Source organism: Podarcis vaucheri (assembly GCF_965113315.1).
Source record: "Podarcis vaucheri genome assembly, chromosome: 10".
Taxonomy (NCBI): Eukaryota; Metazoa; Chordata; class Lepidosauria; order Squamata; family Lacertidae; genus Podarcis; species Podarcis vaucheri.
Genome location: NC_138748.1, coordinates 38,896,658 through 38,909,316, shown reverse-complemented (window position 1 = coordinate 38,909,316; position 12,659 = coordinate 38,896,658). Strand labels below are relative to the sequence as shown.

At 39.8% G+C, this 12,659-nt stretch overlaps 1 protein-coding gene across 2 annotated transcripts in view; it reads right to left on the bottom strand.

Annotated features, from left to right (window-relative positions):
• Positions 1-12,659, bottom strand: part of VEZT (vezatin, adherens junctions transmembrane protein) — a 33,881-nt gene that overhangs the window by 5,852 nt on the left and 15,370 nt on the right. Inside the window, exons 3-8 of one of the 2 annotated variants that reach the window (XM_082240890.1) lie at positions 10,755-10,844; positions 9,232-9,407; positions 7,415-7,690; positions 4,463-4,612; positions 3,216-3,363; positions 1,775-2,106 (exon numbers count right to left, since the gene is read on the bottom strand). In XM_082240890.1, coding sequence (XP_082097016.1) covers positions 1,775-2,106; positions 3,216-3,363; positions 4,463-4,612; positions 7,415-7,690; positions 9,232-9,407; positions 10,755-10,844 — 1,172 coding nt within the window. The remainder of the gene's footprint in view (positions 1-1,774; positions 2,107-3,215; positions 3,364-4,462; positions 4,613-7,414; positions 7,691-9,231; positions 9,408-10,754; positions 10,845-12,659) is intronic. The other variant, XM_082240891.1, reaches the window with a different exon arrangement.

The window sequence follows — 12,659 nt, the reverse complement described above, 5'->3', positions numbered from 1 at the left end:
TTGAAACAGCAGTAAAAGACCACAATCATTGCACAGTGTCTAGCAGCTGTTCTAATGAAGGCTAGAGAGAAATCCATAAATTCATAAGAACAACTTCACTTGTGGAAAGACGTTATAAAACAGTGAAAAGACATACACTTTTAATATAGAAAGTCCTGCGTTCAATTCCCTGCATCTCCATCTAAAAAGACATTCAGAAAGATCCTGAATCCTGAATCCTGGAGTAAGTCCCACTAAACTCAGTGAGAATTAGTTCTATGTAGACATGCATAGGGACGTGGGTGGCGCTGTGGGTTAAACCACAGAGCCTAGGACTTGCCGACCAGAAGGTTGGCGGTTCAAATCCCCGCAATTGGGTAAGCTCCTGTTGCTTGGTCCCTGCTCCTGCCAACCTAGCAGTTCGAAAGCACGTCAAAGTGCAAGTAGTTAAATAGGGAAGGTAAACGGCATTTCCGTGCGCTGCTCTGGTTTGCCAGAAGGGGCTTAGTCATGCTGGCCACATGACCCTGAAGCTGTACGCTGGCTCCCTCGGCCAATAAAGTGAGATGAGCGCTGCAATCCCAGAGTCGGCCACAACTGGACCTAATGGTCAGGGGTCCCTTTGCCTTTACCTATGCATAAGTTTACATTGTAAACCTTTGGCAAGTGAATGAAGAGATTATTAGGGAACTAGTAAACATTTCTGCTTCAAAGCATGTCTGAAGGATTAATATGAATAGATGTACACATATCAGCAACGGTGGTATTGTTTAAGAACACACACCCATGTTTTCTTTTTTAGTTTAACCCTAGCCTAAACAACAAGTAGGCATAGTACCAAAATGGAATCAGTTTTCTGTTCCCTCTCATTAAAAAATTATCAGTACAGTACAATCATTTCCTTTAGTGGTAATCTCAGTAAAACAAGTCATTAATGCACACTTGCTCACAGAGTTAAGCCCACTGATTTTCATGAAAACATACTAAAATAGGTGGGCTTCAGCAAACATAAAACTCTGTTAGGTTGTGGTCTCTTGCTTTTTGTATGTATTATTCAACAGTCTGACTCCTCTGCAGTTCTCATATAGCCAGTTCCAAATATCAGCCCTGTAATAAACGCTCAATGTTGTCTTAATAGTATTGTATATAATTACACATGCAGTTGTGTACAGCTAGTACAAGAAACACACCTCTTTACTTAACGTAAATTAGATTGTTTAATTAAATTAGAGCTAGAATAACAAGGCAAAGAGGTTACAGCAATATCTGCCTCAATTAATTTTATCAGTAGTTTCCGATTGCAACATTGCATATTACTTTCTTTTCTAACAAACTTGAACTACAACTCAAATTAAACTACAGGTACTGGTATCGGAACACAATGCGTTCCCAGGCAATCATTCATTAGAGAGCAGTTGCATAACAAGCTGATGATTTCCATTATCTCCTATGGGAACATTTCTAATCCATGGGTTCTCTCTCCATGCTTTCTGCCCAAAACTGCTGCGGCCAATCAGCAAAAGCCAAACAAAGGAAAAACTGATTTGCCCAATCTCCCCTGTTCCCTGATCTGTCTCCCTCCATGGTTTCTGCCCCAAATGGCTTCAGCTAATCAGCAAAACAGAAACAAGCAAGGAAGTGGACAAACTCTGGCTGTTCTGATATCTAAATCAGCCGTTTGTGTAGCAAGGTTTGGGTATACTTCTTTGTGTTCAGATAACTGAGATTTCAGATAATAAGCATTCTGACAGCGGACCTGTGTGTAGTAACAAATCACTCCCAGAGAACAGCTTACTCATTAAGCAAGGCCTTCAGATGGAGTTGTAGGCTGCGCACTGCTGTGTGGAGACGATTTAGTTCTCTTGACTTTTGTTCGGTTTTGACTGAACGTTCCAAACCATATTGATGGTGTGTTTCAAAGTACCGATAAAATTCATAGCTCCGTTTAAGCTCTTCTAAACAGGCAGCATGTGCATGACGAAGACCCTGAGTCACATCAGTAAAGGTCGAAAGTGGCAAATGTTCTGGCCTAATCAGCGTCTTGATAGATGCATTGGAGGGGGACAGCAGAAGAATTAGCCGCCTGAAGAATTCAGAACTTTGTCCAACCCAAAGTTGAAATAAAACCTACAAATACAGAAAAGTTATTATAACCCTAATTGTTACAGAAAACAGTAACATTTTGTTTTTCCTGCTTTTCCATACATTGTAAGCAATTCAACAATAATATGATTACCAAACCACTAAACCTTTTTTTTAAAAGGTTTACAATGCACCATACATGAATATCAATATCGGGGCAGGGTACAAGAAAATATACATTGCAGATAAACAACAACAACAAAACTAAAACAATATAAAAGAGACTACAGATAGAATTTAAGGTAGCTAAACTCAACTGGGTAAGACACACAATAAGTCACTTAAAACCTTTAGCCAACAAGTAGGCTTTAACTAGCTGCTAAAAGACCAAGTTGGCACCTGGAAGGGGAGGACATTCCACAAAGCGAGTGCCGCCACAGAGACCACCTTGGGGTGTAGTCAGGCAGTGCAGAAATGTTTTAAATGAATGACTTATTCAGTTATGTAAGAGCTACAGTCGTACCTTGGATCCTGAACACCCTGGAATTTGGATGTTTTGGCTCCCAAATGCAGCGAACCCGGAAGTGATTGTTCCGGTTTGTGAATGTTCTTTGGAACTCGAACATCCAATGTGCTTCTGCAGCTTCTGATTGGCTGTAGGAGCTTCCTACAGCCAATCAAAAGCTGCAATTTGGTTTTTGAACGTTCCGGAACGGATTCCGTTTGACTTCCAAAAAACTACTGTATTTCTATTAAAACCTCTAACAGAGAGACAGAGAGAGATTGGTTGTCTGACTTTTTTGATCCACCTCAATGGCCTATAACTGCTGGAACTCATCCAGTGCCCTCTTTTTAAACAATTATATTAAAAAGTAGAAAAAAGATGCAAATCAGGGATTTCCCAATTTTCTATGCTATAGCAATTTATTCTGATAAATATCAAGAGTCCACAACTAAAGCTTACGAAAGGTAACAAACGAGTCCAGCCCAAAGATGTAAGTTAACTTAATATATTCCAGGCAGCTGACTTGAGCCCTGGACTGGATGGGTTTTTTAAAGTTAGTTAACAGGCTCAGTCAGCTTTTCTTGCTTAATTGCTACAAGTGGAAAGTAGTTACAAAATAGGCCAATGTTAAACCTGAAGGCTGGATTACCTTTAATGCTGGCAGGCTGAAGCCATCTGTGAGATTGTGTGCTTCTTCCTCAGACACCTGCTCTTCACTGAGTCCAAGGCCCAGTTCTTTGAAAGGCACCACACAGATGTAGTTTGTCACATTGTCGCTCTCAGAATTCAGTGGGTAAGTTTAGTTAGTGTTAAGGCAGTTAAAGAAGCTTTTGTATGACATGCAACTTGGGCAAACATGAGATAGTTCTAACAAGTTTCAGAATAAAGACATTTTCGTTCCCAAAAAACCCCACAAGTGATTTGATTGGTGTGTGTTTTTCTATCTAGCAAACAATCATGAACAAAAAACTGTTAACAAAATTGAAACTGACAGGATTCATCTCAAGTGTTAATCCATCTTTATTGAATGCCAAAATTTATCTACATTAAAAAGAACACTAATCAATACCACATACAATATTCAAAGAGGGGCAATCCATTGCCCCACACTTCAACATATGGCTAAATAGTGCGGTCGGTGGAGCATGAGACTCTTAACCCCAGGGCTGGGAGTTTGCACGCCATGTTGGGCAAAAGATTCCTGCATTACAGGGGGCTGGACTAGATTATCCTTATGGTCCCTTCCAACGCTGCAATTCTATGACCTCTACTCCAAAGACAGGAGGAGGAATTGCAGTTGAGCCATGTACATAAAATTTTATCTCTGTACAGTAGGCTAGTTCCCCCCCCCTCTCTCTCTCTCACACACACACACACACACACTCCTCTCTATTCTTTATCCAGGAAAGGAAGAAGCATTATCAGAATATTCAAGCCAGGCAAAAACATTGAAGGAGAGTGCAAAGTAGCACAAGTGAGGAATGTGTCCTGGTGAAAGTCATGAAAGCCAGACAGGGAGTCCTGGAAGATTGCCTTTGGCTGCTGGGCCTGAGGGTCCCCATCCCAGGGCTAGTGTGCTGGACGGACACCAAGGAAACCAGATTCAAATCTCCACTCAGCCATGAAGCGGGTCAGTCCTTAACTTAGCCAGGGTTCTTGCAAGCATAAAGGGACGCATGTGCTGCATGGTAGATTGAAAAAATTGTTATGAAGAAAACCAAACAATGGAGTTAGTGAATATGTAGAATATTAAGGCCATGGACAAGAAACACACAGTTATGTTAAGTTCTTGAGACAAAATGAACATAAACATAAAAAGAGGTCTAGCAATCATTAATTCTGCATTACATCTATTTAGCCTTTTCCAGTATGTCCTATTTTTTTAAAAAAGGATATTGTTTCAGCATATACAAGGTAGCAAGCCTTGACGCTCTGAAGTTGGCTCGTACTGACCGATAAACTGCTTTCCGAAGACCAATGAGATGCTGACAAGGATGCTGTCCGGCTTTATTATATGGGCAAGCAGCACTGACCCTGTCAAGCAAACTTGAAAAGTAAAATGTGATACAACTGTACAGATGTCCTAAGTAATGATAAAAATACAAAATAAATCAGTATTATCATCTTACATGTTTTCATTTTAAGTAATATACCTTCAAGCATATCGAGAAATTGAACAATTATTTCATTATTATACAAATTAAAGAAGCCCACACATTGCTAGTAGCGATGTATAAAGTCATTCAAACTTTAATCCCGCTTTAAAAGTGAGGAGAAAGACAACACATTTACATAAACAAATATCATGACTTTTAGGATTGCTTCTATCTTTATATGCAAAAAATCCTATCTGTCTTTCCCAGTCTTCAGAATCCTATATTTCATGTTTTTATAAAGAAATATATTTCTGCCAGGCTTTCAGACTGAAGAAGCTAAGTGACAAAAGGCATGAGCCACAGGTTTATTGTGGTCTTCCAAATCCTTAATAGTGAGCATGTGGCAGCTACCCATTGCAGCTGCTTCTGGCACACGATATCATTAAGAGGCTTCCTTGCTCCATACCCTGAAAAACTGCTCCTGCAGATCATGAAGCAATTGATGAATTGAGAGATTCAGAAATGGAAGTGCCTTTTGCTAACGCTCTCTCTGAGCTGGATCCTAGCCACTAACTTTTTATTGTTTTAAAGCTGGAGAACTAGACTATTTTCTTCACACGGTCCATCTGCAAAAATAAAATATAAGTATTTTGCCTCAGGGTTTGCTCAGACTGCAGCTAACACTTAGCTCTTTTGAAGTACCGTTTTAACTATAATATTAACTATTCTTAATTGTATGCTACCTTGCCAACAATAAGCTTGGATTGTCTTACCCCATGCCTAAACATTCCACAAGACAATCTCTTTTTTTTGTCAGTAAAGCTCAATTCAGACTAATTCTCTGCATTTGGGAACTTCGCTTACTGTAAGATGGCTACACTTTTATTTATACATGTAGCTGCTTGCATTTGCAAACTACACAGCAGATCTAGTATTAGAAGCACATGCTCTGTAAATAGAGATTAAAATATTATGTACACATGAGAATGTTTAAGCAACAAACTCTGGATAGTATTGCTGTTTCTTGTTCTTTATGAAGTATGTTAGACATAATCTTTGAAGCCAATATACATCTAGAAGAATTTTGACTCTTATAACTCAGAGTAGCCATTCATCTAAAAGCAGAATTGGAAACAAATAATCCCCTAAACACATGATGTTAAATTATGTTGCATTTAAAGCTTCCGAAGTGTTATGGGGGTGGAAGAGGGCTTTCCATAACCCGTATAATGTTCTACATGTTTAAAACATCTCTCTAAAACTATTCTTAAGCAAATTACATGTCATTCAGGAGAAAAATAAATTGTAAGGAAATATGGTTTTGAATAATGCAAAATCCAAATGAAATCTTAATACAAATGAATCTTAAATACGAAACATTTTAATATTTGTGAAGTAAAAATTGGTCCCCAAAAGAAGTGTGCACTTTTTGAATTTGGTATATTTGCAACCAAAGCATATGAAAATTTAGGAATGAATCTCTTGAGGAAAGTTTGTAGCAGGCATTTGGAAAAAGTTAAAAGCTGCTTCATCAGGATTGGGGGTTTTTTTAGGCGAGACGCACATCTAATGTTTGTTTTGCATGTAGATTTGGCTTCCTTCAGCTCCAAAGTACGAAAAATTGTTTATTATGAGTTAATTGACCTTTTTCTTTTTATCAGACTACCAGGAAGAACACAACCAACCAGCTGTGAAGCTCTTCAATGCATGTGTCTTTTGCAGGTACTTTTTACTTACCGTATTTTTCGCCCCATAAGACGCACCGGCCCATAAGACGCACCTAGTTTTTTTGGGGGGGAAATAAAGGGAAAAATTTTTATTTCCCCCCCAGGTGCGCTGCGCTACACCAGGAGCTTGGGGCGTGCGGAGCTCAGACACTCGTCCGAAGCAGGGGGAGCCCTCCCGAGGGCTCCCCGTGTTTCGGGCGACAGGCTGCCGCCCCAAGCCTCGCGCACCCGGCGGGACCTCCTGCCGGGTGCGCGAGGCTTGCAGACACTCGCCCGAAGCAGGGGGAGCCCCCCCGAGCGTTCCCGCTGCTTGGGGAGAGATCCGCGAAGCCTGGACGCGCTGAGGTCAGCGCGCGCAGGCTTCGGGATGCCGGCAACTCTCCCCAAGCAGCGGGAACCTCGCCGCTGCTTGGGGAGAGATCCACGAAGCCTGGACGCGCTGAGGTCAGCGCGCGCAGGCTTCGGGATGCCGGCAACTCTCCCCAAGCAGCGGGAACCTTCCCGCTGCTTGGGGAGAGATCCGCGAAGCCTGGACGCACTGAGGTCAGCGCGCGCAGGCTTTGGGATGCCGGCAACTCTCCCCAAGCAGCGGGAACCTTCCCGCTGCTTGGGGAGAGATCCGCGAAGCCTGGAGAGCGAGAGAGGTCGGTGCGCACCCTCGCTCTCCAAGCTTCAGCAAAAGCCTGCATTCGCCCCATAAGACGCACCCACATTTCCCCTTCATTTTTGGAGGGGAAAAAGTGCGTCTTATAGGGCGAAAAATACGGTAAATGCTTAACGCGGAGGCTGCCGAAAAATTGCGCCAAACGTATCAAAACCCACGTCATTCCCATTCATGCCCTTGTTATCTCCTTTCCACGAATCAGCTTGATTTAGGTACCAGTGACTTGAGTTTCATGACAAATATGTTGTGCGAATAAGTGAAACATCATAGATTTAGACATTTTAAAGGAAAAGTTTATTCACTCCTGGTTAAACAGTGATGCTTGAACCAATTAATAAAATAACCTAAAAATCAGACTCACAGAGTAAATCCTCTGGAAATGACTTCAGTTTCTTGAATGAGCCGTAGAGATTTTCTCACAAGGTTAGTGAAGGCTCGACAATTAGTCACCATATCTTCTAGCTGGAGCTGGCATTTTCTTAGAGACATTTGCAGCTTGGCTGTGTTCAGTGTGTCCAAACCTCGTATGCACATGTAAACCAACAAGCCTACTCCCCCCACCAATCCAAGAGATCCATTCCATGAAGACGGAAGAATAAACAGCACGCTGATGAAGGCAAATAGTAATGAGATATCCCTGCAAAACAAAATAGCCAGTATAAGCCACATCTTGCTTTTTTGCAGCTTGCTCAGATTCTGGGCATGCCAGCTGTTGCCCAGCTTTCATTAAAAATAAAGAACAGCAATGAAAAGTATGATTGTCATATGAAGGAAACCATGATATCAATAGGTATGGAACTATACAGCGTCCTAACTCAATTTTCTGGAGATGGATCTTTATGTTTTAAAGTGTCTTTAAGAAAGTATTTTTGCTCCCCTGAAACATAAGTAAAAGCTGTCAATATAAGTTAATCAAGAAACACAGTATCTTAGTATAGCTGTGACTGGGTAACAGTAGCTCTCTCTGCCTTAAAAACAAATGGTAGCAGTAAGAACAGGAATTCATGCTATTTCTAATTTAGGTATTATTTTGTGTGAAATGTATGTCCTTGATTTCTTTTAAAACCTTTTTTCAAAAATTACCCTGCTAATACCAATATAATAGGACAGCAGAAGGGGGACATATTTCTTCAGGGAACCAAATGCTGATCTACTGACAGTTTTGTTTTTCAAGTTTCTGATTCATTTTATCTGACCATCACAGTCCAAAAGTGCACACTTGGTTTCCTTTAAAGCAGAATATGAAAGACCTTTCCGTGGCATCATTTCAAATGGCTTGCTCATTATTTTTCTTAAAACCATATATGCTCAACAGCAAAGCTTCTCTCACTTGCTTTTGTCACATTTGCAGAATTGTTACAAAATTGTTGCAAAATACAAGTCTCTGCAGGGACACTAAAACATTCAACATGAATAAGTCTAGATCCCTTCTTGCACGTTATAAACTGTGACAAATTTGCATTTTTGTATCAAATGCTACTTCCTGAAACATTGGTCATTACAACATTATGTGTGCAACCCATGTAATCTAAAGAATGGAGCAGAAAAACCAACAGAATTGTCTAAAATGAACCAGAGACATAATATTCATATATATTCTACATCCAGGCTTGTATAGTGAGCCTCTCCCAAGACGAGAAAAAGTTTTTTTAATTAAATGATGCAAAATCCAAAGAAACCTGAATTTGTGTGAAACAGCACACTCTTTCCATTATCCTCAAATAAACGTATCGGGGAGGTGGGTGGGGGAGAGTATGTTAAAGTAGCCGAGAACACAGGCCCACAAAATAGAAAGCTCACTAAGAAAAATGGGCTTATCAATTGCCAGAGCAGTAAAAATCAATGCAAGAGTTAGGGTAATAAACTGTTAAGAAGGAAATATCACATGCACACTTGTGGATAACCATCTTCAAAATTTAACACCTAAGAAAATATGCTCCTGCTGTACACTGCACAAATTAATGCAAAACAAAGAATACATAAAAGGTGAAGTCAATTCTAAATCCATGGGATAGAAGGTTGAATAATAAGAACCAGAAAGAAAGAAAGAAAGAAAGAAAGAAAGAAAGAAAGAAAGAAAGAAAGACAATTCCTGTTCTCTAAGAGGTTATATATGTGAAGAGCAAGATACTTCCTCCAACAGAGCTTGTAATCTATGCAGATAGCCCAAGGCAATACCAAATATTAGGAGTTGCTAGGGAGCGTAGCGTTGGAAGATGTCCATGTTCCTGTTGCTTGGGCTGCCCTGCAGACAGGATACTGGGGTCAAGTAGCTCAATCAGTTCAACATCCTCCTGCAGCAGAACTTCCTGTTGCAGGATGGTGCAGAGAGCCTCCGAGCGAAAACCAACATCCTTAATTTGAGAAAAAACAGCACTTTCACATACACAAGCATTTGTCAAATAAAATATTCCCCCCCCCATCACTATGCAATATATAAAACAAGGATGGCCAATTCCTACTTTAGGAGTCTGAACCACCACCCAGGCAAATGTTTCTGCCTCCCCTAAGACCCCACAGGCAGGGGACAGGATTCAACTAGACACAGAGCTGAGGTGGGCCCAGTGCCCCGATAAGGAAGCAAGCCACTCCTCTGCAGTCATCCAATTGATCATTTGGTTGGACAGGATGATAACTTTCCCTCCTCAGCTTATGTGCATGCATCTGTTGAGGTGAAGGAAATTTGTGCCTGTGATAGAACGTCTCTATGAGATGGCCATATCCATCATTGGCTTGCAGCCCCTGGAAGATGTGACAAGAGGAATGTGGCCCTCAGGACAAAAAGGGGGCTGCGAATGCTGATGTGATGCATTCTGTGGTTGCTGTTGTTATTGCTAATATAGCACCATAAGTCTGCATAGTTCTTTACTGAACAGAAGACAGATCCCTGCCGCAAATATCTTAACATTCAACATGGGAAACGACAGAAGAAGAGAGAAGTAGAGGCAAGGCTAATGTGAAAGCAATATATGGTTGTTTCAGTTGCACATGCTTTGGCTTAGTTTCAGGTTGTGTCAGATCAACAACAACAGCATTTGTACCCTGCCCATTAGGGTATGGGAACTAGGAGGAGCATGCCAAAGACTTCTTAGTTCTATGGAAAGTCTCAATAATGGTTATGTGACTGCTTATTACTGCTAAGATCACTTCTGCTATATGAATAGTTTGCTGAAATGAACACACGCAACCATAAATTGAGATGCTGTGAAATACAAAGCACATAGTAATAAGATAAATTTAGTCAACAATAAGCCCTGAAGTTAGATGGATTTGTAAATTAAACTTGGCCATGCAGGTGAACAACAATACAAGTCAGAAGCCACTAACAGAGACAGAATCTTTCAAAAGCAATTCTCAAATTAAAGGAGATCTAGAACTCTTCGTTAAAGCACTCTAAAGCTGAAAACAGCATTTTTAAATTACAAATTTTAACTAGGGTTGGGAAGCAAGAGGTGTGTGCTCCTACCAGGCTACAGAAATGATTAAGCAATAATTCATAAAACATCAGAACATATGCAGAGCTTGAGCTTTGGTCCCCTCCTCTTTTACGCAGATTTGAACATTAAACACTTTGCCATACTTTGCTATGTCATGTAGAGAACAAGCTATTGGCTTAGCTAAAAAAAAAAAGGTAGAAGAAATTTATTTATCTGGGAATTAAATAAAGCTTGTTGAGGGAAAATTGCAGAGTTGCAGCTTACCAACTGGTGAAGTAGTTCATCTTTTTTCTTATATGGTAAAAAAGAAAGCCAGCTTTTAAATTTCTCAGCTAAGTTTGATAGGACATCCTTCTGTTAAAAAAAACACAATACAGTAGTAATAAATATAATAATTATCATAAAAACTGCCTTCATTTATTTCCACTGGTCTAGTCATATGTGAAGATGATGTCTGTTAAGTAGCTTAAGCCTACAAATAACACAGGTCATTGTACCAAGAGTCAAATACACCAGCACACCAGTGTTTATAATGTTCTGACCAACATCACAATTAAGGCACCGAAAAAGGACAAGGAATAGAGAATATGATGGGGAACTGTTTCATGTTAAAATAACTGTGTACAGAAATGTACTGAGGGCAGCAAGAACTATTTTTTTAAAAAATGCACAAATTATTTGAACACAATTGCTCCTTAGCAAGAGGCAGGCTATAAATGCATGCTTTGTTAGATGCGTATTGAGAATCTCCAGCTTTCCTGCAAACATCATCACAATATTCATTACAACAAAAATCCTGTGCAATTTATTTCAAGAAAGAACAAAAGATGTTTTGATACACAAGTTTTCAACAGTTGCCTAATGAAATGGCCTATTAAGGTTCTATTATATAAGTATTTGTATATATGGTTAGTTACTTTGGGAAGAAAAAACTGGAATATTCACTTTGTTTTTTGGCCAACTGAATTTTCATTAAAGAGGATTTTTGCTTTCATTGAGCATCACACTGTTCATTACTCAACATGGAATCATTTTAATCAGCAACACTTGAGATGAAAATGATTATTACAAAATATGATTTTTTTGTAATAAGCTATTTTTAGTATATGTAGAGTAGTCATCAGCAATACTAGAGGATGAAAAGGAAGTAGCCTGCTGAGTTTCCTGGTAAATATAGGAACTACTGTTCATTTCTAATTTTAGTGTTTCTAGGCCTCTAATTCACAGCTAAATATATATTTAGAGTATGCTAAATATATATTTCATTTCAACCCATTACAAAAGGAAGGTCTAAAATGATGATTTTGAATTGCAAAAATGTAGGAAATATAGAATCTTAGAGTTGGGAGGGACCCAAGGCTCATCTAGTCCAACCCCGGCAATGCAGGAATCTCAGCTAAAGCATCCAGGACAGAGTAGTCATCCAACCGCTACTTAAAAACCTCAAGGAAGGAGAGTCCACTACCTCTTGTGGGAGTCTGTTCCACTGCCAAACAGCTCTCACTGTCAGAAAGTTTTTCCGAATGTTTAGTTGGAATCTCCTTTCTTGTAACTTGAAGCCATTGCCTCGAGTCCTACCCTCCAGAGCAGGAGAAAACAAGCATGCTCCCTCTTCCATGTGACAGCCCTTAGGATATTTGACTATGGCTATCATATCTCCTCTCGGGCTAAACACACCCAGCTCCTTCAAGCGCTCCTTGTAAGGCTTAGTTTCCAGGCCCTTGGTCATCTTGGTTGCCCTCCTCTATTTGAAAGGTTTCTCTTGGATTTAAAACCACAAGCTACAATTCTGCCAAAAAATGGTGTCAGAACTGCAATTATCATCTACAGATAATTGTGGGTGGGTGTGATGGGTTCCCCCCCTTGTTTTTATTATGTATTTTGCATTTTTATCTTGAATTTTTATGCTGTGAATTGCCCTGAGATCTATCTACATATGAAGGGTAATACTGTAATAATAATAATAATAATAATAATAATAATAATAATAATAATAGAAGTGGTTATATTGAACAGTAAAGTTTAAACCAAGCCATTTTCCACAATCACATGCAAATGAGGGCAGAAAATAAAGAATCCGAGTTCCTCAATTCCAGCAGAGGTCCCCAATTACAATGGTGTTCTCTTTATGCAAGCACTAGGTTTTTATATAAGCAAGACACAAGTTTC